The 27018-nt window shown below is 40.6% G+C and overlaps 1 protein-coding gene across 3 annotated transcripts in view; it reads right to left on the bottom strand.

The window, feature by feature from the left end:
• The window catches only part of AOAH (acyloxyacyl hydrolase), a 196896-nt gene that overhangs the window by 44981 nt on the left and 124897 nt on the right, over positions 1-27018 (bottom strand). For all 3 annotated transcript variants that reach the window (XM_064380450.1, XM_012461274.2, XM_012461275.2), the window contains one exon: positions 12445-12527. In XM_064380450.1, coding sequence (XP_064236520.1) covers positions 12445-12527 — 83 coding nt within the window. The remainder of the gene's footprint in view (positions 1-12444; positions 12528-27018) is intronic.

The following is a 27018-nucleotide window of genomic DNA, read 5'->3' as shown; positions in this document are numbered from 1 at the left end:
GGCAGGAGAATTGCTTGAACCTGGGAGGTGGAGGTTGCAGTGAGCTGAGATCATGCCACTGCCCTCCAGCCTAGGCAACAGAGTGAGGCTCTGTCTAAAAAAAAAAAAAGTTTCTAGAGATTAAACACTGTATCTTGGAGACGCATTTTGTCCTTAGCAGAAACAGCAGGTTTGGATGCTGTAGGCATTGAGTGTATCTATAAGCATTTGCCTTTTAGATGAAGCATCTCGAAACTTGGTACTAGAATCTGTCTCTGTTGCTGTCACCACACTGTATCAAGGCTCCCCAAGCAGAAATGTCCTCATTGTTTTGTTATAAATAATTTCTGTCATTATCCTCTCAAGGTTTTGGGTTGAGATCAAATGCTCAACCCAGTAGTTGGGCTCACCAGATACTTACTGAGTGAGTGCCTGCTTGAGTTTGACAAAGGTGACTTCTTCGCTGCTTTCCAATACTCTTTTCTGTGGCTTTTTAAAAATTGTTTCCAAATTTTCATTTTGAAATGATTTCCAAATAGTTGCAAAAGTAGAATGAAGGATTTGTACATGCCTTCACTCAGATTATCTAAATGCAAACATCTTTTTTTTTTTTTTGAGACAGGGTCTCACTTTGTTGCTCAGGTTAGAGTGCAGTGGCACAAACACGGCTCGCTGTAGCCTCTACCTCTGGGGCTCAAGCCCACTTTAGTCTCCTGAATAGCTGAGACTACAGGTGTGTGCCACCACACCTGGATGATTTTTTTTTTTTTTAGTAGAGGGGGTCTCGCTGTGCCTTAGCTTGCCTTGAACACCTGAGATCATGCAACCCTACCTGCTTTGGCTTCCCAAAGTGTTATGATTACAGGCATGAGCCACCGTGCCTGGCCACATGTGAACATCTTCAATAATTATAGTACATTGAGGACAATGAAGAAATCCACACTGGTATAATACTGTTGCCTAATCTATAGACCTTATTTAAATTTCACTAACTGTTCCCGTAACGACTGTGTTCTGGGCTAGAATCTGATTTAGGATCATATACTGTATTCAGCTATCGCATCTCCTTAGTGTCCTTTTAATCTAAATTGATTGCTTAGTCTTTCTTTGTCTTTCATGACCTTGACACTTTTAAGTAGTACTGGCCTTTTTTTTTTTTTTTTTGGTAGAATGTTCCTAATGTTAGTTTGTATTGTTTCCTCATGATTAAACTCAGGTTATGCAATTTTTGGCAAGAATACAATAGTAGAAGCTCAGTTAGCTAGTTAAAGGTACAAAACCTATTTTGTTCCATAATAGAGATCATGGTGGGAGACAGGGTTACAAAAATAGTTAGTCCTTATATGTGTAACTGAATTCAGCTAAGCCTGGATTAATACTCATTTATAGTGTGTCTCTTCATCCTTATTTATTTATTTTTGGCCTCTATCTCGTCTCAAGAAGGCCACTTTTGATAAAGAGGACTGGCAGAGTACTGGGTTCCCTGGGTTCAGGTATTTAATTCTGACATTCAGCATACTCCAGGACAGGAGTTCACTGTCTTGTCAGAGCAGGTAGCTAGTCAGACATGAGCAGGGCAGGGGAGGTCTCCTGCCCCCTGGAATGCCAGGTGACCATCTCTCTAAAATAATAATTGGTCACAGCCAGCACCAGTAAAAAACTGGCTCCCAATACATAGAAAACACCTGAAACTGGTGATCAGCAGCTGCTCCATAAGATCATAGGAGTCAGGTGAGTGGACCCAAGCATACGCACTAAGAGGCAAAACGGTGGCATTTAACTGGCATTTGACCTTCCTCCAGGAAGACTTGACTGGTGAGGGAAAAATGCCTCACGTGAGCATGTGTATAACCTCAGTGAACACACTGTGTAGAGACCCCTCCCAAGTGCTGGCACACCACATGTGCATATAGAATGCCAGCATATAAAATCCCAAGTCAAAGGTCAAACCACGCACTTGAATCTCTCCTGTCACCAGCTTGGCCCTCTTCCAACTGTACTTTACTTCCTTTTGTTCCTGCTCCAGAACTTTATTTATTTATTTTTTTCCCCAAGACGGAGTTTTGCTCTGTCACACAGGCGGGAGTGCAGTGGCACGATCTCGGCTCACTGCAACTTCCACCTCCTGGGTTCCAGCGATTCTTCTGCCTAAGTCTCCTGAATTGTTGGGATTACAGGCATGCGCCTCCATGCCCTGGCTAATTTTTTGTATTTTTATTTTAGTACAGATGGGGCTTCACCATGTTGGCCAGGGTGGTCTCGAACTCCTGACCTCAAGTGATCTGCCTGCCTCAGCCTCTCAAAGTGCTGGAATTATAGGTGTGAGCCACCATGCCTGGCCACTGCTCTAAAACTTTTAAATACACTTTCACTCCTGCTCTAAAACGTGCCTCATTCTCTCCGTCTGCCCAATGCCCCCAACTGAATTCTTTCTTCTGAGGAGGCAACAATTGAGGTTTCTGCAGACCCATATGGATTCCCTGCTGCTAACAGTCTGAAGCAGCAGAGTGGTGATTTTAGAAGCCAGAACCCAAATAGGGGACAGTATGGCATGGTTGAGAGCATGGTCTTTAGTATGAGACAGACAGGGCTTGATATACCCCTGACAAGCTAAAGGACTTTGGGCAAGTTACTAAACCTTTGTGAGCCTCAGTTTTCTCATCTGTAAAATGGTGTTTCTCTGTGAATTAAATGAAGATGGAGTGTATAAAGTACTTAACAGAATGTCTGGCTTAGAGAATGTAAGGTCTTTTAGGCTGACTGACTGCACCATGGACTGCATGGTAACCTCTGTGACCTGCATGTACACCTCCAGATGAGTTCCTGCAACTAGAAAGTCTGAAGTAACTGGAAGATCACAAAAAGAGAAGAATGACCAACCCCTGGGGTGCCTAATTAACTTTGAGACATTCTTCTATTGTTTCTTATTCCCGCCTCAACTGATGAGGCAATGGGACTTTGCAACTGACCTTGCTCAACTGACAGGTAAACTTTGTGATTCCAGACCCTAGGACCCCCTCCTAGCTTGAAAAAACTGCTCTGAACTGTAACTTTATAAAGCATAACCTAAACCTATAAAACCAACTCCTATCCCACCGCCCTCTGCTGACTCTCTTTTCAGATTCAGCCTGCCTGCGCCCAGGTGAATAAACAGTCATGGTGGTGACACAAAGCCTGTTTGGGGGGGTCTTTTCATTCAGAGTACACTTAACAGAGAAGATACTTAGTATTAGCTAAAAATCTATGAAAGTAATAATAGCAACCTCAAACAACTCTCCAGCGAAATTTACACATTCTGCTAATGGATGGCCATGGAGAATTGGGCCCTGAACAATGGTTCCTGACAATATTGGTGGGTAAAACATATGATTAACTGTTTAGGACCTGTAAGAACATCAACCTATTCTGTCTGGCTTTGGAGTAAGGCCTGAATAGTGGTTTTCTTGTGCCCAGGGCAAGCTCCTTTGACAATCTTCTTGTCTATTGAGGAAGCAAATTTTTTTCTGTCAGGTCTCTGTAGGTTAACAGCAGGACGGACTGCTCCCTTGTGTCTATTTTTGTTAGGATATCTCTCAGAGGCAGCACCTTTCCTTTGGCTGAACACTGTAGGGGAAGAAAAAAATATTTTCCTTTACCCAGCTTAGGTGTTGCAGCTGGGGCCCTGCTTGTTAGATTGACCAAAGGCAGATTTACAGGAGAAAAGAAATAGAAGTTTATTAATATGTGCATTGCACGTGTATACATGGGAGCATCTAGCAATGTGTAACCCAAAGGGGCAATTAGAACTTGGGCTTATATATACTACCCTAGGCTAAAGGAAAAGGAATTTGGGAGTCTGAGTTGGGGGAGGCAAGTTATGGGAAGGTAGGGAGGAAAAGTATGGTAAACAGGGGTTGTTTAGTAAGGTTTGCTATGCAGATTTAAGTTTAAGAGTAAGGTGCCTTCCCCACTGATAACAGGTGTTAAGAGTCCTCCTCCTCCTGGTACAGGGAGTGGGAGACACCTTTTACAAATGTACATTTCCTTTATAAAAGAAAAACTGTCCTTGCATCTGCCAGTTCTAAATGGCCTTTAGCTCAAAATAATCCTTATGCCAAAGAGGCACATTGTGCAGGGAAATATTTTGGTGCCTGTTAACAGCCAGGGCCTGGTGAACTCTCTGGAGCTGTTCCTCACTCTTGCAAGCCTTTCTGACTCATTGGGCACCAAAGTCATCATCCTACTTTCTCTTGCGGTTCATTCTCAGAGCAGTGCTGTGTTGAGAAAACAGTCCAACAGTCATCTAAAGGGAGTACTGAGCTGTGCTCATAGCATAACTGCAATGCACACCCACTTCCCCTCTCTTCTGGGGTTTCCCTTCACTGATTCTGCTCCAGGACCTCCCTCCTCAATCTCCTTGAGAAAGTCTTTCTTCACCCCTCCCTGCCCACATTTTTCTTCTCCTCTCCCCTTCTTCCCCTCTCCTCAGCCTTCCTGACCTGAATGTGAATTGCACATGCTAGCCTCAATCTTGCCCCCTTTTCTAGTTTCTCTAGGTCTGCCAGATTCTCTCCCATTTTACAGATGTTTTAACCAAACCCCAAAGAAGGGAACAAGCAAGATGAGGCTTTTTCAGAGTGTGGGTTGGGGATAGGGAGCAGCCTAAGAAGTTCCAGACCACATGTGGTATGCAGCAAGAGGGTGGGAAGATGAGCAGGTGAGACTGTAAACACAGGCACTTCAGTGAAGTGTTAAAATTCTCATTTCTTAAAATATCCAGACATTTCATGTGAGTCCTGTGCTCCCTGCCCTCCCTGTAAGTGGGTGGACAGAGAGGGGAGGCCCCTTACTGTATGAATGGAAGCCTCATCCCAGGAAAACATGCCATTAAACACTTTAGAATTTGTGAAAACAAAATAACCCCAAAGGTTTTGCTAAGCTTGCAAAAACAATATGAAGATGCCTGCCAGTGAAAAAGACATTATGTTCCAAGCGAGGAAAGTCTTGTTTGCAAACTATAAAGAGGGCCTGTGTGCATCTCAGTGCCTTCTTCTCTGCATGCCATGGCGGCCGCAGTGAAAATTTAGGCTTGGGATTGATTTGTGTTCAAAAGCAGATAAGTTTTGCCTTGCAGATTTGTATTTACTTACAAAATGTGTGTGTGTGTGTGTGTGTGTGTGTGTATGTTTATGTATGTGTGTATATATATATTATTATTATTATTTTTTTTTGAGATGGAGTTTCCACTCTTTTGCCCAGGTCAGAGTGCAATGGCACGATCTTGGCTCACTGCAACCTCCATCTCCGGGTTCAAGTGATTTTCTTGCCTCAGCCTCCCAAGTAGCTGGGATTACAGGGGCCCACCACCACACCTGGCAAATTTGTTTGTAGTTTTAGTAGAGATGGGATTTCACCATGTTGGTCAGGCTGGTCTCAAACTCCTGACCTCAAGTGATCTGCCCGCCTTGGCCTCCCAAAGTTCTGGGATTACAGGCTTGAGCCGCGCCCAGCCCCTACTTAAAAACATATTTTATACCACTTTACTATTTGTTTTTCTTCTACTCTTTTTTTTTGTCTTTTATCTATTTTTATGTTCTCTTGTGATAAGAACACTTAACATGAGAACTGTTCTCTTAGTGAATTTTTAAGTGCACAATACGATACTGTCATCTCTAGGCACAATGTCACATGGCAGATCCTGAGGACTCACTGATCTTGCATAATTGAAATTTTAGACCAGTTGAATAGCAACTCCCCATTTCCCTCCTCTGTCCCGAGTCATTGGAAACCATCATTCTACTCTCTGCTTCTGTGAGTTTGACTATTTAGATGCCTCATGTAAATGGAATCAGGCAGTATTCATCCTTCTGTGACTGGCTTATTTCACTTAGCATAATGTCCTCAAGATCCATTCATGCCGTTGATGTTGCAGAATGTCCTGTTTTAAAGGCTGAATAGTATTCCACTGTGTATGTGTAGACCACGTTTTCTTTATCCATTCATCTGTTGATAAACATTTAGGCTGTTTCCAACTCTTGGCTGTCACGAAGAACGCCTCCATGAACACGGGAGTGCACGTAGCTCTTTGAGATCCTCAATTCTTTTGGATAAATACCCAGAAGTGGGATTGCTGGATCATACGGTAGTTTAATTTTTAAGTTTTGGAGGAAACTCCATACCTTTTTCTGTAGCAGCTATACCACTTTGCCTTCCCACCAACAGTACACAAGCTTCCCGTTTCTCCACATCCTGTGTGTTGTCTTCTGTTTTTTTGATAGTGAACCTTCTAACTGGTGTGCGGTGATATCTCATAGTGGTTCTTATGCTTTATTTTAAATGAAACATAATCTTGCCGGTTGTGGTTTTTGCCCACCTTGGAGGTTTATCAGTTGGCAAGCTGGATTTAGTTGGATTACCATTTGCCCTTTAGTTATTCTCAAAGGTTTGATGTGACACCTGGCTCATTTAGGTTAAAAAGAAATGTGTGTTAGATGTACACGTCGCTGCTATGTGAAGCAGAGGCTGAGCTAACTGTCAGGAATACCAATATCGGCCCCACGTGGCTCCTGTTCCCTGTGGCACTGGACATCCGTCTCAAAGCAAATAACTGAACCGCACAAGGAAAGTGGAACAACAGAGGCATGAGCAAAGGGCTTGCCTGGTGAGCCAGGTGGAGTGGCTGACCCCTTCTGCTGGGCGTAGGAATGTGGGGGCATGAGATCACACAGGGACGGGGAGGGATGAATAAAGTCTAGTATTTACTGAGTTCTCACTGAGAATGAGGCCCCCAGGAATAATGCCCAGGTCTCGAAGAGTGAAATCTACAGCACAGGGGTAGGAGGCGGTTCAGCATCCACATTTGTCCTGCTGGCCTCCCCAGCTGGGTACTGCCGGGAGCCATTTGCTGATGGTCTTATCTCCCGAAGGGTGGACATTTTTTGCTGGAGAGAGGCTGAAACCCCTCATCTGCTTCTCCTCTACCTTAAGCCTCCACCCCCAGCATGTTCCAGAGCTCCCAGCTCAATCAGCCAAGGCTGCTCTCCAGTCCCTTCCAATCCTTAGCCCCACCATCCTCAGGGATTTTTGGCTGCCTGGCCCTCGGCACTGTCTCCTCTCCCCCTTAATTCATGTCCTTACCTCCTGGTTCCTCCCCAAATGGAGTCCTGAGCCCACTCCCCAGGCTGCAACCATCTCTTGCCCCTCAGGAGTCCATCTGCTGCTGCTCACTTCTGTCAATCTCAGCATCCATCACTTCCCACTCCTCCTCCTAGCCCAGCTTTTTCCTTGCAGAGGGAGCCCCTTCTTTCTGCATGATACTCCAGGCCCATTCAGCTGCCCCGGCTACCTGCTGCCTCCGCTGTCTCTTGGGGCCTGGGTATTCAACCCTGGAGCCCTTCTGCTACCCTCTAATTCTAGGAGCCACAGGCCTTCTTATTATTAACATGTAGCTTTTGAATTTATTTATTTTTTTGAATCGACTTGTTTCTCTTAAAAACATTTTGAAGTTGATTAATGGGTACGAATATACAGATAGAGGAAATATGACCTGGCATTCTATAGACCAGTAGGGCAACTGTAGTTCATATTAATCTATTGTACGTTTCAAAATAGCTACAAGAGAATAATTGAAATGTTCCTAGCATATAGAAAAGAGAAATATTTAAGGTGATAGATAACCCCATTACCCTGATTAGATTATATAAATGTATCAAATTATCACATATACTCTGAAGATCTGTACATCTATTACATAGCAACAAAAAATAAATAAAAAATAAAGTTATTGCTAACAATGACAAAAAACCTTTTGACATTGAAAAAACGATTGGGCCAGGCACAGTGGCTCACACCTGTAATCCCAGCTTTTAGAGAGGCTGAGTCAGGAGGATTGCTTGAGCCCTAGAGTTCAAGACCTGCTTTGACAATGTAGCGAGATCCCTGCTTCTACCAAAAAAAAAAAAAAAAGTCAGATGTGGTGGTGCATGCCTGTGGTCCCAGGACTTGGGAGGCTGAGGTGGGAGGATCACTTGAGCCCAGGTGTTTGAGGTTACAGCAAGCTATGACCATGCCACTGTACTCCAGTCTAAGTGACAGATTGAGACTCTGTCTCAAAAACAAACAAACAATAAAAAAAAGAAAGAAAATAAAGAAAAGAAAAAGCAACTGATTTTTCAAAAACACTGAGTAAATAAATAATAATACAGATGGTAGGGGAAATTAGCAACGCTGTTTCACTGGTACCCTAATGCTGGACATTTATGAAGCCCTGTGTTTCTCATTCAGCCTTCAGCAACCCCATGAAGCTCAGGTATGTACTATTCCCATCCCTGTGTGTAAGGTGGGCCATATCTGGTCAGTCACGCACCAGGTTTCATGATGAATTCCACAATGTCACATGGAATAGTTTAAAGAACTGGCTTTAATGGAGAAAAGCTGGGTTTGCAAAAGATCAGAAGGCAGCTTTCTCCAGCACCAGCTTACCCCAGTGAGTTTGGGTGCAACCTCTCCCCCAGGAGGATGGGGAAGATGATTCACTCAAGCTGGTTTGTTGTCTGGGCAACCCTGAATGAGATCCAGGGTCACCTTTGGCAACTGTGCTCACTGAACCATGATCCCCATTTTACAGATGCAGACACAGGCAAGAGAGACTCAATGATTGGCCCAAGCCATACACCAATTCCAGGACCCAAAGTCAAAACCAGTCTACTTTATATTTCAAGGAAAAGAGACAATTACATGAGGCAATCAGGAGAGAAAGGGCCGCGTTCTGTTTTTGGGGCCCCATTTCCACCTTGGAGAAGGACCAGAGGAGACAGGCTGCTCTGCAGTTCTTGGGTCCTTCCCTCTTTCATGTGCTGGCTGCCTCCCACCTTGAGCCATTTTGGTATCTGGGAGTTTCTGAGAGCCACTGCAACTCTCTCCTCTGTTGATTGTAAAAAAGACTTGGCAGGACACCTGTCGTTCCTAACCTCTGCACCAGAGAATCATTCCCTGAATTAAAGATGACTTCTCCATTCTCTGTTTTAAAATGCATTATAGGGTCGGGTGCGGTGGCTCACGCTTGTAATCCCAGCACTTTGGGAGGCCAAGGCAGGTGGATTGCCTGAGGTCAGGAGTTTGAGACCAGCCTGGCCAACATGGTGAAACTCTGTCTCTATTAAAAATACAAAAAATAGCCGGGTGTGGTGGTATGTGCCTGTAATCCCAGTTACTCGGGAGGCTGAGGCAGGAGGATCGCTTGAACGCAGGAGGTGGAGGTTGCAGTGAGCTGAGATCGTGCCACTGCACTCCAGTCTTGGTGAAAGAGCGAGACTCTGTCTCAAAAAAATTAAAAAAATGCATTATAGTCACTGACTGGGGTTCATGATAGAGTTGTGTGTAGATGTTTTCGAGATCTCTTACATAAGGATCAGGATGAAAATAGGAGCTGTTTCTTTAATTCTTACTATTCAATTTTTAAGAAACACTTTAGTATTCTATTCAACTCTTCCCTTTTTTCCCTTTCTTTCTTGCTGGTTCTGAAAAATAAGTGTAGCCCCAAAAATATGCAGAATGTGAAAAGCTGACTTTTCCTATATCTAATAAAAACCATGGAGAGTAATTGAAGTAATTTGGCATGGATAGTCAGGTTACATGCTGCATAATATCAAAAGAGAGTCCACAACAAGGAAACTCAAGAGAAAATAAGAAGAGGGGCTGGAGAATAGAACCAGAACATTAAATAATGAGTAACTGAGAAACTAAAAAAATATCTTTTTAGAATTACAGTCTTAGAAAATTAGTCGAGGAGAGTCAAATAAGTAATACTAGACAAAGTAAACATTTTATGCATTTATAAGGACTACAAATTAAAAGGAAGAAAATATCCCCTCTTCCCCGGCATTTATTCACTAGACAAAACGTCTGACAAAAGCCACAGCTTTCGGGCACATTTTGACATGATTAGGTTCTCCTCCTGTCTCCTGTCCCCGATTTTTATCTTTTCAATCTGAATTTTAAAGGAATGTTGTCAAGCGAGCAGATCACAAAAGGAGAACGATTTACTATCAAGTGTCCTAGGTATACTTTTTGGATTATCTTACTCTAGTCTTTATGGTTTTATGAACGATGACTGCGTTTATTGTGGGTAGTAAGGTGATGTTGACTTTGCACACCTGGGTGTTGTGAAGGAGAAGTGCTGGATTAGAGTCACAAGTTACGAACAGCAGCTTGCAGCCTGCATTTCTGGCAGAATCCTATCACACAGTGTTCTGCCCTAACCTCACACCTTTAGCTACAGAACCTTGGACAAGCCCTGTACTACTCCTAGACTCAGTTTCTGTCAAGTTTTTTAGATGTATTTCTATATAAAAATAAACATCAGGAAACAGAAAAGTAGAAAAAGGTGAAAGCAATCACCCATAATTTATCAAACATAATGATTTTCTATATTTTCTGCCAATCTTTCCTATGTATACCTTTTTTTTTCTTTCCTATTTTTTTTTTTTTTTTTTTTTTGTGGAGACCGAGTCTCACTCTGTCACCCAGGCTGGAGTGCAGTGGCGTGATCTCAGCTCACTGAAACCTTGGCCTCCCGGGTTCAAGTGTTTCTCCCACCTCAGCCTCCTGAGTAGCTGGGACTACAGGCATGTGCCACCATGCCTGGCTAATTTTTTTGTATTTTTAGTAGAGATGGGGTTTCACTGTGTTAGTCAGGATGGTCTTGATCTCCTGACCTTGTGATCCACCAGCCTTGGCCTCTCAAAGTGCTGGGATTATAAGCATGAGCCACCACACCTGGCCTTTTTCCTTTTCTTTTAAAAATATGGTATAAACTAAACTGTATGATTCAATTTTATATCCTGATTTTCCTTTTGGCAGTGCCTTGCCTTTCCAAATAAAAATATATTTGACCTTTAGCCATCATTTTCTAGGGCTGCATAATATTCCACACAGATGAGTTTTGTGCTTTGTTTTTTACAATCTTCATTGACAGAGGATATTTGACAGTGTTGGGGGCTATTTGAGTATCTCACTAAAGGAAAAAGAATGTGCAGCCACAGGCCTGATGTTCACTTTGTATCTGTGATGGGTCACATGGCCAGATTTGACTGTAATTGTCCATTAGCTATTGGTTGTATTCACATGCAGAGGGATGAGGGTGATCTCTTTGTGCAGATCATCTGGGATCATAGCTCTATGACTCTATTATCTTTGTTGGTATCTGAGTGGAGTGAGACAACGTGGGTAGAAGTGTCTCCTCTGTAACTTACTACCTTTGTGGCTGCAGAAGAGGTTCTTGGCTTCTCCATGTCTCCATTTCCCCAGCTGTGACAGTGTGGATATTATTTTCATGCCCAATTCTGAGAAGTATATTTTAACACATTTGGTATTGAGTTGAATGCTGCAATCAATGGGTACATTGTAATTTTTCCTTCCTTTTTCCTCCCTCAAAACTCCCTAGAGCTATTACAATCAATGGTATCTTAGTACTGAAGAAATTTAATAATACTTGCCTTACAGTGTCTGTTGTTGAAAGGATCAACAGAAATAAACATCAAGTGTTCTTAGCACTTGGTAAGAGCTCAGTTAACGACAGTAATTATTTTATTAATAAAAAATCTATTTTGTTCTTAGATGAGGGGGGCATTCATTCTGTATAGAATATTTATTATAAGAAATGCATTATTTGTAGGTCACATGTTTAGTTTAAAAACTTGCTGCTTGGAAAAGTCCTCAACATGTTTTGTTAATTAGAGATAGCACAGGGATAGCAAATAGGTTTAACTTCATGTGCCAAGCCTAATTTGTTGATGATGATTGTCAGACGTGCTGTGTTTCAAGAACTGCTGAGGCAGAATCTGAGCATAGCAGACAAGAGTGCCAAGGCTGATTAGCAATATCTTTCCCAGGCTTAGGAAGACGGAGTGGCAACACACACACTGTTTACCATCTCTACATTATGGTGTTACAAAACATTACTTGGCAATTCATTAGGCGTTAGCCAGGCCATGGTTTATCAATCAGAAGTTTCATCAGAATCTTGTGGCAATAGACCACCTCCAGGTCCAAGGGGGAAGGTTGAAACCCACACAGGTGAAACTGAAAACTCCAACCCCAGCAGAAACGTGGGAGACTTTGCACCACTGGAGAAGGCGGAGCTTTTGCAATGACCTTAACTTTGCTCTGCTCTTGCTCTGCTAATGCTCATTTAGGTCTTCCCTCCTGAGCCTCAAGCATCCTGTGCCTTGGCCTTGCTAGAACTTTGCTATGGGCGAATGATCTGCTCTTTTGGTCTACCCCTTGACTACAGCTTGTTTTTGTTCTCCTTTGCTGTGGGTAAATGGCTCTAAGCACAGGGCCCTTCTTTCAGAAAGGGCAATGGTGTTGGAAGGGAGACTGTTCATTTTATTCTGTGGTCCTTGTTATGTAAATCTCAGCTTTTGAGGTACTTCTAAAATAAAATCAATCATTACAGGGTAAAGGCTTAAATGAAAAGCTACATACCATTTCTTGAAATATTCTGGTAGTCCCTGTGATTACAGTGGTTTCTTTTCCATAAGCGAAGGTAAATAGATTTTTCTTTAATTCTGAAACAAATACATATGTATATATTTAAGGTCAGGAGACTCACATGAAGAAGTTAAAAAAAAAACATGTTTCTATCAAGTTTTTTAAAAGTACTGTTAAAACGAACTCAAAGAAATCAAATCTCTGCTGACAAGTTTTCTTTGAACTGTGAATGTAATATTGGCAGTTGTTATGAGAAGCAGTTCTATGAAATGAGTTGTACGGGTGTCGTAAGAGTACTGCTGAAGACATAAAACTTTTTCTTTTGTACAAAGACCTCCAGAATCATCCCTTTCAAATTTTTTTTAACCAAGAACTGCTGTACATTTCTTGAGCAATTGCTCATCTTTATTAACTCTGCTATTTTGAAGCTAACCATGTTTTCTTTTCTTTTTTTTTTTTTTTTGGTTGCTATAAAGCTATGGTTGGCACTATTATTGTCCTTCAGCTCTGTTCTCCCTTCATGCACTATAATAGAATTTTTAGCAAGACCCATGTCTGTCCAGAATGAGGATTGCATTTTCCAGCTTCTCTTGCAGCTAGGAGTGGCACATCACTAAGTTCTGGGTGATGAGATGGAATTAGAACTATCCAGTGGCAATTTCTGGTAATGTTTCTTAGGAAACAATTGGATGATGACTCTGTTTCCTTTTTTGTACCTTTTCTTCAGTCTCCTGCCCAGACTAGGAATGCTGCCATCTTAAACTATGGGAATAAGGTTCACATTGAAAAGGTGGAGGGGTCAGCTGGAAGGGGCCTGGATCCCTGAGAACTACATGGAGTTGAGCTCCCATATCAATTCTAGACTGCACATTTTCTAAACCTTTCTGTGTGAGAGAAATAAACTTATATATGTTGAATCTCTGTTCCCTGAGTCTAATACTAATGGACACAGAGCTTACAGACAAATTTGACACCAGTATCAGGCTATAATTATACATATTTTAAGTCATTTTCTTGACTCCCTTTTGTCTCATCTTGGAGTTTTCCTTTTCTTTTGCTTAATTTAGATGTAAGTAGTTTAATTAATACAATGAAATTTAGTTTAATTTAAATGTAATTAAATATTGTGTTCTCTATACTGTCATAGGCTTCCTAAAATCTTTTTGAAACAAGACAAGATATAAACTAAAAAATAATAATTTAGCTTAAAATATTTGCATAATCTTCAAATATATTTTGTCTTATTTTCATTATAATAAGTTCACATCTCACAACCTTACATATAATACTGTTTATTAAGTGTTATATGAAATCTTACTCATTGTATCACAGTGCATGGCAACTGTCTCAGTGCTTCAGAAAGGTAAGCATATATTCTGTTTGGGCATTCAGAATGCATTATAAATAGTATACATTTTTTGAAGTCTGAGAATACCAATGATAATGTTTTTTAATAGAAGACCAAGATGTCTGAGCAATATTTTAAGTGTGAGATTTTTGTTTTGTAGTAGAATTTTGAGGTGAATGATGTATTTATTTTTTAAAATCAAAGCTACCCATGCACATACCTTAAAATTAATTTACTTAATAGATGTTTATTGAGCACCTGCTACATTCCAAGTATTATTCTAGGCACTTGAGTTATATTGGAAAATCAAAAAACATGATCCTTGCTTCTGTGTTGTTGATATTTCAACATAAAAAGACCAATAAAAGCATTAAACATTATAAAAAAGCAAATGACAGCATATGCTAGAAAGTTATAAATTCTATGAAGCAAAGGATAAAAAGGACATGAGAATTAGAGTGGCCAGAGGAAGTCTAATTGAGAAGCTAAAATCAACAAAGACTTGAGGTGGTGAGTCTCATAGAACCAAATAACTTACCTATGTGTGTATATGAGACTTGTGATGATAAACAGCAACTCCACACTTCCCTCCAGTATCCATGTCTCCATTCCCATGGCAACTAATTCCAACCTGAACTGGCTGGGTCTTTTGATATTTTTCTTTTCATCTCTAAGCAACATACTTTCAAGGCTACTTCTTGATTTTTAGTCTTTGACATTATCTGTTCACTTCTTACTCTAGAAGAGGATTTATCTATTGACAACTAATCTATGATTGCTTTCTATTTTCTTTATAACATTTTTATTTCTGTAGAGTTAATAACTGCCTTTTGTTTCTTTCCTTAATTTTATCATTGTATTAGTCTATTCTTATATTGCTGTAAAGAAATACCTGAGACTGGGTAATTTATAAGGAAAGAGGTTTAATTGGCTTATGGTTCTGCAGGATGTAAAGGAAGCATAGCAGCATCTGTTTCTGGGGAGGTCTCAGGAAGCTTCTAATCATGGCAGAAGGCAAAAGGGGAACAGGCATGTCACGTGGCAAAAGCAGGAGCAGGAGAGCAAGGGAGAATGTGCTACACACATTTAAATGACAAGATTTCATGAGAACTCACTCCTTTTCATGAGGACAGTACCAAAAGGGATGGTGCTAAACCATGCAAGAGAAATCCACCCCTATGATTTAATCACGCCAAATTTTTCATAAGCCTAAAACTACTAAAAAAAAAAAAAAAAAAAAGCCTATTAAAAAAAAGGCCCTGCGTGGCTGAACTCAGCCTTTCAGTTGTCCCTTCCCAGGCACGTCATGTGAGTGAAGCCATCTTAGATCCTCCAGCCCAGCCCAGTCCAGCCATTAGGTAATGTTATCGTGTAACCACAATGTCATATAGAGAGGAAAAATTGGCCAGTCAAGCTCTGCCTGAATTCCTGAGCCCTTCAAAATGCGAGATATAATAAAATGACTATTGTTTTAAGCCACCAAAGTTTAGGGCAGTTTGTTACACAACAATAACATAAATCTATATTAGTCAGGTTCTCCAGAAGGGATATATATATGGAATATATATATATATAATACTTAATCAACTCCCATATATATGGGAGTTGATTAAATATTAACTCACATGCTCATAAGATCCCGTAATAATAGGCTATCTGCAGGCTGAGGAGCAAGGAGAGACAGTTCAAGTTCCAAAACTGAAGAACTTGGAGTCTGATGTTTGAGGGCAAGAAGCATCCAATACAGGAGAAGGATGTAGGCTGGGAGGCCAGGCCAGTCTCTCCTTTCACATTTTTCTGCCTACTTATATTATAGGCGCACTGGCAGCTGATTAGATTGTGCCTACCCAGATTAAGGGTGGGTCTGCCTTTCCTAGCCCACTGGGAATGTTAACCTCTTTTGGGAACACCTTCACAGACACACCCAGGATCAATACTTTGTATCCTTCAATCCGATTAAGTTGACACTCAGTATTAGCCATCACAGTTACGATCTTTTTCCCTCACAAGTCTGAAGGAATCAATTGATTCATTGGCTTTTGGCCTCCCCAGCATTGTTAATTAAGTATGAAGCAATTCTGTGTCTTGATTCTTTGAAAGCCTATGGTAGCATCTCATTCCAAGTGTTCTGAAATGTTATAACGGCAGGCTTGGTGTGGGTCTGCTTTCATTCACAGTGTTAGACTTTTGATAAACCCTTTCAACCTGGAAATTCATGATGTTCAGTTTTGAGAGATGTCCTTAAATTATTCCATTGATGATTTCTTCTTTTCTCTTTTCTCCCTACAACTCTTGGGTCATCGGAACTAGTCTTGTAATTTTCCTTGTTACACTGGTCTTATAATTTTCCTTGTTTCTCTGTCCTGTTTTCTTTTTCTTTCTTTTTTATTTTTGAGATGGAGTTTCACTCTTGTTGTCCAGGCTGGAGTGCAGTGGCATGATCTCAGCTCACTGCAACCTCTGCCTCCTGGATTCAACTGATTCTCCTGCCTCAGCCTCCTGAGTAGCTGGGACTACAGGCGTGTGCCACCATACCCAGCTAATTTTTGTATTTTTAGTAGAGATGGGCATTCTCCATGTTGGCCAGGATGGTCTCAATCTCTTGACCTCGTGATCTGCCTGCCTCGGCCTCCCAAAGTGCTGAGATTCCAGGTATGAGCCACCTCGCCCGGCCTCTCTGTCCTATTTTCATGTCTTGGTCTTTTTTCTCCATTTTCTGGATAATATTCTCAACTTTTTTTTTTTTTTTTTGAGACGGAGTTTCGCTCTTGTTACCCAGGCTGGAGTGCAATGGCACGATCTCGGCTCACTGCAACCTCCACCTCCTGGGTTCAGGCAATTCTCTTGCCTCAGCCTCCTGAGTAGCTGGGATTACAGGCACGCGCCACCACGCCCAGCTAATTTTTTGTATTTTTAGTAGAGACTGGGTTTCACCATGTTGACCAGGTCTCGATCTCTTGACCTCGTGATCCACCTGCCTCGGCCTCGCAAAGTGCTGGGATTACAGGCGTGAGCCACCACGCCCAGCATCAACTTTATTTTTTAACCATTCTATGAATATCACCTGCTATCACCAGAATAATTTCCAAATGACCTTTTTGGCTCTGTAAATATCTTTTTAATTTTAATGTTCTTATTTTACGAATGTAACATCTTCTTTTATCCTTTTTTGAAGCACTTGTCTGCTATAGAATTCTTTTATTTTTCTGAAGATGTTAATTTCAGTTATTTTAATAAGTAGGCTATTAAACTTTCTAAAAAGTTTTATCTCCCTCAGTACATAGTCTCTGTTTCTCTAAGTTCATTTTTTTCCCTTTTGTTTTTGTATTGTCTTTCATGTTTGAGGTTTCCTGCAGTTGTGTAATGATCCTGGGTTATTGGCTTATATTTAAATAATGAAACCGGTTGTCAGCTAAAAAGGTGATTTATTTTGATTGGAAACTGGGCCCCTGGCTGTGCTTGTTAACTATAGCCCTCACTACAATGTGAGATGCCTGGGCTTTTCTTGGGGAATCCTGCTGTCAGCATCTCTGGGACTCTCCTCTTGGGATGTTCAGATTCCCCAGGGAAGAGTCTTCTCGTCTGCAGCCAGGAGAGTATAGGCTGGGTTGCCAGAACTCTGGGGCATATGGGGAAGGGTCTGCAACATTTAGCATTCATTTGTTTTCATAAGATACTCCTCTCCTCATTTATGTTTGGTGTCTTCTGGTCCAGAGGCCCTTGGCGTTAGTGTTTCCAGAGAATAAAGCTCTAGTCTTATTCCAGAGTCAGGGAGGGGCAGTTGACCACCTGTGGAGAGTTGGAAGGGATCTGAGGAACTAACTGCTCTTCAGCAATCCTCCAACCAATACTTCTGGTTTGGCCTCACCTGCATTTCTAGAGACCCCACGTGTAGCCAGTCTCCAGCTCTTCTGGGGCTCCTGCAGTGTGAACTGGGTTGCTTCTTGGCACCTCCCACCAGCTCAGGATGCAGCTCTCCTGAATCTACTTAGTCACTTGCCACTCATCTGTTTGATTCCTAGCTTCCAACATTTTGTGGCTGTTGGCTTTTCCTGTTTTCTTTGTCCTCGTTGACAAATTCATTTACTGTTGTTGGAGGAGGGCTTTTCAAGGGAGAGATGTAAATGCTTGTGTTCAATCTACTATCTTACTCAAATGCCTAAAATGGATATGGGCTTATACACTGCATCGCTTATGCTATCTGCCTTGAGTATTTTCTTATATTTTGGAAAAACAGATGGGAAATGGACATTGGATTTGAGTTCAATACAAAATAATTTTATGGTCAATATAGAGAGGTTATTTTTCTTTGGGAAAGTAATTCTTACCTATTTAGTCACAAATGCATTTTTGATAATGCTAAAAATGGAATTTATGTGCCAAAATCCTGTTTTGCTCATGTCCTGCTCATGAAGAGTAAATAGTGTGGGTATTATACATACAGTTAGTTGCACCTTTCATTATAAGAATATAGAAATCTTTACCAACAGGAGACAGTTTTATTAACATTTCTGACTAGAAATAGCATCTAGAATTTTGGAATGAGAGTCTTGTACCAAGCACTAGAAAGTATTTCACATAGTCAAAGATACTGTTTTCTTTCATCCCCATCCCAAATCTATAATCTCTCTTATAAATTTTAGGAACTGCATTTCTCATGGAGTGATCAGAAATATAGTGGGATTAATATAATATTTTGTTACGCCTGCAAATTGAGGAGGTAGCTTAATAGAAAGTTTTACATATGCAGGGTCACTTGAGCTTGTGGTCATAGGACAAGCTGAGGTTACTAGGGTGCTATGCATAATGAGGTTAAACTGTCATGATCATTCTGGCCTCAAATCCCACTCCTCTTGCCCTCCTTTCTCCACAAAAATCCAGTATCCCAGTGTGATCTTTTATTTTTCTCTTTCTGTCCTGTTACATATAACAAAAGCCAGTCCAATGTGCTGGGAGGAGGTGACTGCTTTTGGGCTTGTAAGTTGAGGGATGCACAAGAGGGATACTTAAAGTTCTCTTCAGCCGGGTACAGTGGCTCACGCCTGTAATCACAGCATTTTGGGAGGCTAAGCCAGGAGGATCAGGAGGTCAGGAGATCGAGACCATCCTGGCCAACATGGTAAAACCTCGTCTCTACTAAAATACAAAAAATTAGCCAGATGTAGTGGTGTGTGCCTGTAGTCCCAGCTATTCAGGAGGCTGAGGCAGGGGAATAGCTTTAATCCGGGAGGTGGAGGTTGCAGTGAGCCGAGATCGCACCACTGCACTCCAGCCTAGCAACAGAGCAAGACTCCGTCTCGAAAAAATAAAAAACAAAAATTTCTCTTCTCCACACCTTGCCCAATGACTGCAGAACTGAACCTTCAACTCCCGGCAGCAGTGTGGAAGTGAACCATGTTAACGTTCCAATTTCACCAGCTCTTTCTACTGGAGGGCCTGGCAGTACAGGCATTCAATGTGAAAACACACTGGTTGGGTTTTGATTTCTAGCACCATAATTCAAAATGGGTAAAACTCAAAACAGAATGGCTGTTACTCTTCCTAGCATTGGCTCAGGGAACACAAAAAAATCACTTCCTCTGAGAGCTTCCTAATGTCTCCTCTGCTCACTGCAGTAGAACAAAACAGAGTAATATCAAGAATGGGCCTCAAGAGTAATGTAGACAAATTGAACAGGTTGATTTAAAATGGAATAATGATTACCTTCTATGTTGACTCAATATGGAGAGAGGCTAAAATGGAGTTCTTCCATAGGCTTCGCAGCCTGTCAGAGATCTCTGAGATAAACCAGATGTGATATGATTCAAGCAATAGTGATGCAGCATATTCTGATGAAATTTTTTAGGCAATGTCCAATGTCTTTTTTTTTTTTTTTTTTTGAGATGGAGTCTTGCTCTGTTGCCCAGGCTGGAGTGTAATGGCACAATCTCAGCTCGCTGCAACCTCCGCCTCCTGGGTTCAAGCAATTTTCCTGTCTCAGCCTCCCGAGTAGCTGGGATTACAGGTGTGTGCCACCATGCCAAGCTAATTTTTGTATTTTTAGTAGAGACAGGGTTTCACCATGTTGGCCAGGCTGGTTTTGAACTCCTGACCTCAGGTGATCCTCTCATTAGGCAATTTCTGACTCTCTTCAGAGGCACAGCTTGCTTGAGTTTAAATTATGAGGCTCTGTTACTTTGAATCTTAGTGAATAAATCACAAAAGATGGGCTCCAGCAGTAGGGTTGGTGAAAGATACATGGGGACATTTGATGTGAAGGCTTGAGGAGGGGAGTAGATTAGGATAAAATTGGGTAACTTAGAGACTAGACAGGCTGTAAGGCTTAATCCAGGGACCTTTTCTGCTAGGAAATTTTAAGAAAAGGGTGGATAACTTTCTTTCTAATGTGGTTGGAGGTCAGGCCAGCATAGGGCCAGGAAGGCAGATTAAAGACCTTTAAAGATTCCTTTGATATTAGCCACATCCCAGAGTCCTGTGTAACCCCTAACTCACTGCATCGTAGAACAACTAGGACACAGCCTCAGAGAGTGATAAACATGCAGAATATGACTCACTGTGGACTCACAGAGACTGGCAATAGGCTACTTATGCAGAGGTGAGACTGGCTACAGAGGAGGTCCTAGGAGTTCACATACAAAAAGATTAGTGAGAGAGCATGATAAATTTTGAATTTGGACCAGAAAAATAGTACAGGGAAATAGACTTCATAGGCATTATGTTCAATAATTCATGAGCTGCTAGACTCAGACAGGGCTTCCTACCTGTTACGTTAACCTCTCACTAAGATTTCCTCCCCTCTTGTTCTCTGAGCTTGGAGCAATTCTAACTCTGTCCTGGCCTTTTCCAGCCACAGATTTGATTCTAACCCACTGTATTAGGGTAAACGTTAAACTGTGATAAAGTGGAGACATTTAAGGCTGTGGATGTTTATACGTCTGAAAAGATTAGTTGTGACATAGCAGATGGTTTTAATGACCTAAATGGCATTTCTCAAAGGATGCTCCATGAAACACCAGTTTCTTTGAAATTTTCTCGTAAAACACACATACAAATTCTACATAGTTCTGTGTTCAAATAAGTTTAGGAAATGTTTTATATTTTGTAGTCTTTTTTGAAGATATGCAATGCTTTTTGGCATAGTAAAGGCTATAATAAGCCTTATACCAAATAAACTTATTTCCCTTTATTTAAATTAACTTTTCTAAAACTTATTTGACTTAACACATCTTTTAAAAAATGTGTGTTAGTACCCTTTAACATCTTGTGGAACTCGTATTTCACGGAATAGTTTATGAAGAATATTGATGAATTATCTCTGTGATCTGTATTTAAGCATTGAGATAACCTAAAATCTCAAGTTCAGTTGGTTACAAAGTTTCTACTACAGAACTCTGAGAGTGTTCACTGACTTTGATCAATCTGGGTTGCAAAATTACATCATTCTGGGTAAAAATTCATATCAAGGTTTGACTTATCATTAGCCAAATTCACTTCTTAGCAAATCTCCTCTTTGTTTCATTTTTCCCACTTGGCTGCTGAATTGATGTTTCTTTTAAATTCATTTTCTCCTATTAGTTGATTACATGTGGCTAATATTTTAATGTTAATTATGTGATTTAATATTTTAATGAATTTTGCTAATTTCTTGCAGAACACTTTTATTATAGGACATAAAAAAGGATGAGTTCATGTCCTTTGCAGGAACGTGGATAAAGCTGGAAACCATCATTCTCAGCAAACTGACACAAGAACAGAAAACCAAACACTGCATGTTCTCACTCATAAGTGAACAATGAGAACACATGGACACAAGGGAAACATCACACATCAGGGCCTGTCAGGGAATGGTGGGCTAGGGGAGGGCTAGCAGGGGGTGGGGTGATTGTGGAGGGTTAGCATTAGGAGAAATACTTCATGTAGATGACAGGGTGATGGATGCAGCAAACCGTCATGGCACATGTATACCTATGTAACAAACCTGCACATTCTGCACATGTACGCTAGAACTTAAAATATTTAAAAAAAAACAAAAACAAACAGAAGTTCTCAAACTTTTGCTCTCAGGACCACTTCACACTCTTAAAATTATTGAACTCAGAGAGCTTTTGTTTATGTGAGTTAGAGCTATCAATATTTATCGTATTAGATGTTAAAGTTGGGAAATTTAAATGTACATTTAATTATCAATTTATTTTACATTAGTATACTAAACCCATTACCTGTTAACACATCACTTTTTTTTTTGAAAAAAATATGTTTTCCAAAACTGTCCAAGAATGGCATTGTTTTACATTTTTACAAATATTTTTAATGTCTGGCTTAATAGAAAACAGCTAGATTCATGTGCTTCCGCATTCAGTCTGTTATGATGTTTCAGTGAAAGTATATTAAGAAACTGGTTTTGGCTGGGCACGGTGGCTCATGCCTGTAATCCCAGCACTTTGGGAGGCCGAGGCGAGTGGATTGCCTGAGCTCAGGAGTTTGAGACCTGCCTGGGTAACACGGTGAAAATCTGTCTCGACTAAAATACAAAAAATTAGCAGGGTGTGGAGGTGCACACCTGTAGTCCCAGCTACCCGAGAGGCTGAGGCAGGAGAATTGCTTGAACCCGGGAGGTGGAGGTTGCAGTGAGCTGAGATTGTGCCACTGTACTCCAGCCTGGGCAACAGAGCAAGACTCCGTCTCAAAAAAAAAAAAAGAAAAAGAAAAAGAAAAAAAAAAAGAAAATGCAGTATCTTTTTTTTTAAGATAATTATGGATAGCTATCTTTGATTCTATACCAGAACTCAACAAGTAGTAGTTTCTTAAAGACTGATTAATTGCAAGGTTGAATGTGAAATTAAATCAATGATCTTTTATGCCTTGTTACATTAAAATGCATTGGTCTGTCTTGCACTTTTAATGAATCTTTTACTCATGCATTATCTTAATCATACACTAGTATTTAAAATATATTGGTTCCTGAGTTATGAAGAATGTTGATACATTTAATGCTACAACATCAAAAAAATCATATTTGTTAATAATGTTACATATCACATTAGGAGAGTCTTAGACTACTAGGAAACTGCGAAGTTCATACTAGAATATCCAAATTTTCCAAAATTCAAATATTTTCTTTGAAAGCTCAAATTTTATAATTAACAACCCAAACTGTCAATTATTTTCCTTGAAGCAACAAGCTCATTTCATTCATTTTAGATAAAATATCTGCTATACATCTAAGTCTGAAAAACCATGATTTGTTATCAAGTAATTTTTCAGCAAAAATGGTATTCCATGAAAAGTGGACTCAGCTCTCATCTCACCTACATAAGTGCTTTCCCCTAAGACAACCATCATACTTGGTTAATTTATTATGCAGTACAAATGCTTTATGCATATTTCACATTTCATCAGATTAAATTATTTAAAAATCAATTTAATAAAATTTATAATGTGTTTTCTGCTTTGTACCACACTTCATTTTTAAGGGAGGATGTGCCCCTCTTGTTTTAAACTGGGAGTGTGTGGAGGTGAAGAACACGGTGACTATGAATAGACCTTGGTGCCAGTGCTTGATTCACACTAATGCATCAACAGTTCTACCTACCTTTGTTTTGTACCATCTGTACAAATGGCTACATAGCAAAAAGCCAAATGCTGTTTTAGTATTGTTATAAAAGTAGTTTTTTACCTGTGGATCTCCTGAGAGGGTCTTAGAGATCCCCCAGGAGTCCATGGACCACACTTGGAGAACTGCTGCTATGGACACTATCCCACTCCGAGCCTCATCCAACTTCAGATGACCACCTCTCTGGTTAATTATTTGTTTTGCAAAGTATAATTATAACAGGGCTAATCATTTGCAATTGTATCACATGTAATTTGCGAATAATGGATTTAATAAGGTTATTAAGCCCATTAGTGTTTAGTACTTACAAGTCCCTTTTTGAAACATGAAATTAGGTTAGCAAATTTTAGCTGCAATTCCCTACTCTCCAATTTTCTGGCTTTACTGCCCCAAGTGACTTGGTTCAGTGTTATACACTGCTTTTCAAAATTATTCTCTCATATAACATCTATTGGGTAGGAGAGAATAGATAACCTTTAACGCTTCGATTCTAGGGCACCTCTCATTAAAGATGTGCTTAAATGCCCCTGAAGAGCATTATTGTGCCACTTATAACAATGGCTTTGTCTGAGCATTTGCTGCATCTTTGGTCTGATATGGAAAATTTAAGCTGGAGGCAGAGGGAGGAACATTTAATCTAGAAAATGTCATCTGGCTTGCACTCACTTACGCTGACTACAGATCTCAGTCTTATTTTACCAGCTTGGTGTGATAATTTTGGTAGCTGCTTTTGGTTCTTTTGATCTTTGTGGCTTTTTATGATGAATTTTAGCTTTTTACTTTTTTGAAAAAGCTCTGATTGTTGCCCTGGTTTTCATCTCTATCATTTATCCTTGGCCTGCAGAACCCTACTGACTGGAGTGACTCCTGGTCCCACCTTCAGAACAAGGGGATATGAACAGCCAGAAATGCTCAGTTCAGATGTGTTGGGTTCAGGTGGTTATTTTTGTTAAGGGTTTAGTTGCCTGTTTTCCTCTTTTGGGTTTGCTGGAGAGATACAGTAAGCATAAAGGACAATAATGGAGTCCCATTTTTATTTAACAGCTGGTCAAGCACTCAATATCACACAGCACAGGGCTTGCTGTGCATGAGACTGCACTATACCACAGGCTCTATACCCTGGGCAAACACTGTTCCAAGAACATCAGGCTCTGACCCATAAAATTAGCCATGTCTTGTGTCAATGAGGTACAGGCTAGTTAAAGGGTAGAGGAAGACAGAGAGAGTAGCAGAAGCAGGAGCATCTCTCTTGAACAATTTCCCTCAGTACTTCTAAACCACATAGCATCATAAATAGGACCATCATGCCCAATACCCATGCCCCATGAGCATGGGGAGAACTTCAGAGATCATCTAGTCCAACTCAATTTGAGCACGTAAATGAGGTTGAGGAATGCTAAATGTTCTACCTGAATAATACAGAATGAGCACTCTTGTAACTGAAAATACAGACTTCCTTTCACTCTATCATGCCTAATCTGGAATTTTAGATGCCGCTTTCAAATGAGAAGTCCTTCCTTCTTGTAAAAGTTTTGGTATTGTTGGCTGGGCGCGGTGGCTCATGCCTATAATCCCAGAACTTTGGGAGGCCAAGGAGGGTGGATCAGAAGGTCAGGAGTTTGAGACCAGCCTGGCTAACATGGTGAAACCCTGTCTCTACTAAAATACAAAAATTAGCTGAGTGTGGTGGCAGGAGCCTGTAATCCCAGCTACTTGGGAGGCTGAGGCAGGAGAATCGCTTGAACCAAGGAGGTGGAGGTTGTAGTGAGCTGAGATTGCACCACTGCACTCCAGCCAGGCCGACAGAGTGAGACTCTGTCTGGAAAAAAAAAAAAAAAAAGTTTTGGTATTGTTTCCCATCCTTCTACATGTGTTATTAGATCTTTGGTTTCTTTAATGTCAGTGGGATTTTCCTGTTACATGAATTGCTTTGGAAAGTGATCTGAACATGAAGTATTATTTTAATCTCTTTTTAAAAAAATTTTTTAATTTTTATTTTTTTAAAGACAGGGTCTTGTTCTGTTGCCCAGGCTAGAGTACAGTGACATGATCATAGCTCATTGCAATCTCAGCAATCTTGAACTCCCGGGCTCAAACAATCCTCCCATCTCAGCCTCACGAGCAGCTAGTACTATAAGTATGTGCCACCATATCAGGCTAATTAAAAAAAATTTTTTTAAAAGATGAGGTCTTGCTATATTGCTCAGGCTGATCTCAAACTCCTGGCCTCCAGTAATCTTCCCACCTCAGACTCCTAGTAGCTATTTTTAATCTTGTAAAAACACGTTTTTCTTCCTATTTATAGTTATAGTGCTCTCTTGCCGGCTCTCAACCCCCACGAATACTTTTTTTCTGCTCTTGACCTACTCAATTCATTCCTGAATCACACTGAAGAAAAATCCCAACATACTATTTTAAGAAATATCACTTATTGAATTTTCTGAAGCCCAGGAGTCAAAAAAACAGGTTTTGTTAACATCTACTCAACTAAAAGAACTAAAGATTTGTAAAACTAATGGGTTATGTTTGTCATGTTATGCATGCACATAATTTCAATTAAAGTCACACTCATCTCATGATGGGGATAATGCATTTTGAGAGGACAAAGAGCATAAACAAAGAATGAAAGAGAAGGAGCCATTTTCTCTCCTGATGCTTTCACAAGTTGCATTTTCCAAAGAACGCTGTTGATACCTGTAGCACTAGGCTGATCATGATGGTAGAAAGCACATTCTAGAGATCCAGTTGAATAGAGAAATACGCTAATTCTGTTGATAAGTATTTGGATTCAAGGAACATCTGCCCAAAATGCCCACAGGAGCTGTGAGAGGTGTCTACCTCTCAGAAATTCTGGCTCTAGGTCAATATTCTTTTCATTTTCCTGATTCCACAAGACAAGGACCTCCATCATATGCCAATCTCTTTGATATTTTTATATACTTTATAACTTTTTATTATTCTAATAAGGAGATTGGCTTAGCACAGATTATCTGCAGGGATAATTTATGCACTGGTATGTGGATAGTTTAGCTGTAACTACTGCTGGGAGGGACATAGTGAGTGGTGATCCTATGCATTGCAGTGTCATATTGCCTCTGTTTCTGCTTAATAGGGGAATCCATTGCAACTCAGATTCCAAACAAAGAATTTCCTTTCCCATCAAAAGGAGTTGGAAGATTCTTCCCCATTCCAGCTGAGTGGCAGCGAACACAGGCACAGCACACAGTGCACTGTGCAAACACTTTTAAAATAGCTGGCAAAAAGAGCACTCTGAGAGGGACAGCTAGAAAGCTTAGGGCCCCAGAAACACACGGAAAGAAAAGTTCCTGCGGGGGAGGTGAACAACCAACTGTGGTGTGTGCCTCGTTAGAAATACAACAGCTAAGAACAGGACTTACAGTCAACACTGATGAAGTTGCTTAAGCAGAATATGGGTTTTTTTTTGTAAGCAGTAATAGAGAACCTAATACAAAAAGATACTAAGTCAACAAAGACTAGCTCAGGATACAGATGATTTTCATATAAGCCATACCTAGATGGTCACTTACTTTGTGAGATGGTGTCAGAATTTCTCTGCATAATTCTTACAAGAGTTAGAAACCATTCA

Source organism: Aotus nancymaae, unplaced genomic scaffold, assembly GCF_030222135.1.
Source record: "Aotus nancymaae isolate 86718 unplaced genomic scaffold, 86718_ANA_hifiasm-v0.15.2.pri h1tg000025l, whole genome shotgun sequence".
Classification (NCBI taxonomy): domain Eukaryota; kingdom Metazoa; phylum Chordata; class Mammalia; order Primates; family Aotidae; genus Aotus; species Aotus nancymaae.
Note: the sequence above shows the minus strand (reverse complement) of the source record. Positions and strands in the feature narration are given on the sequence as shown.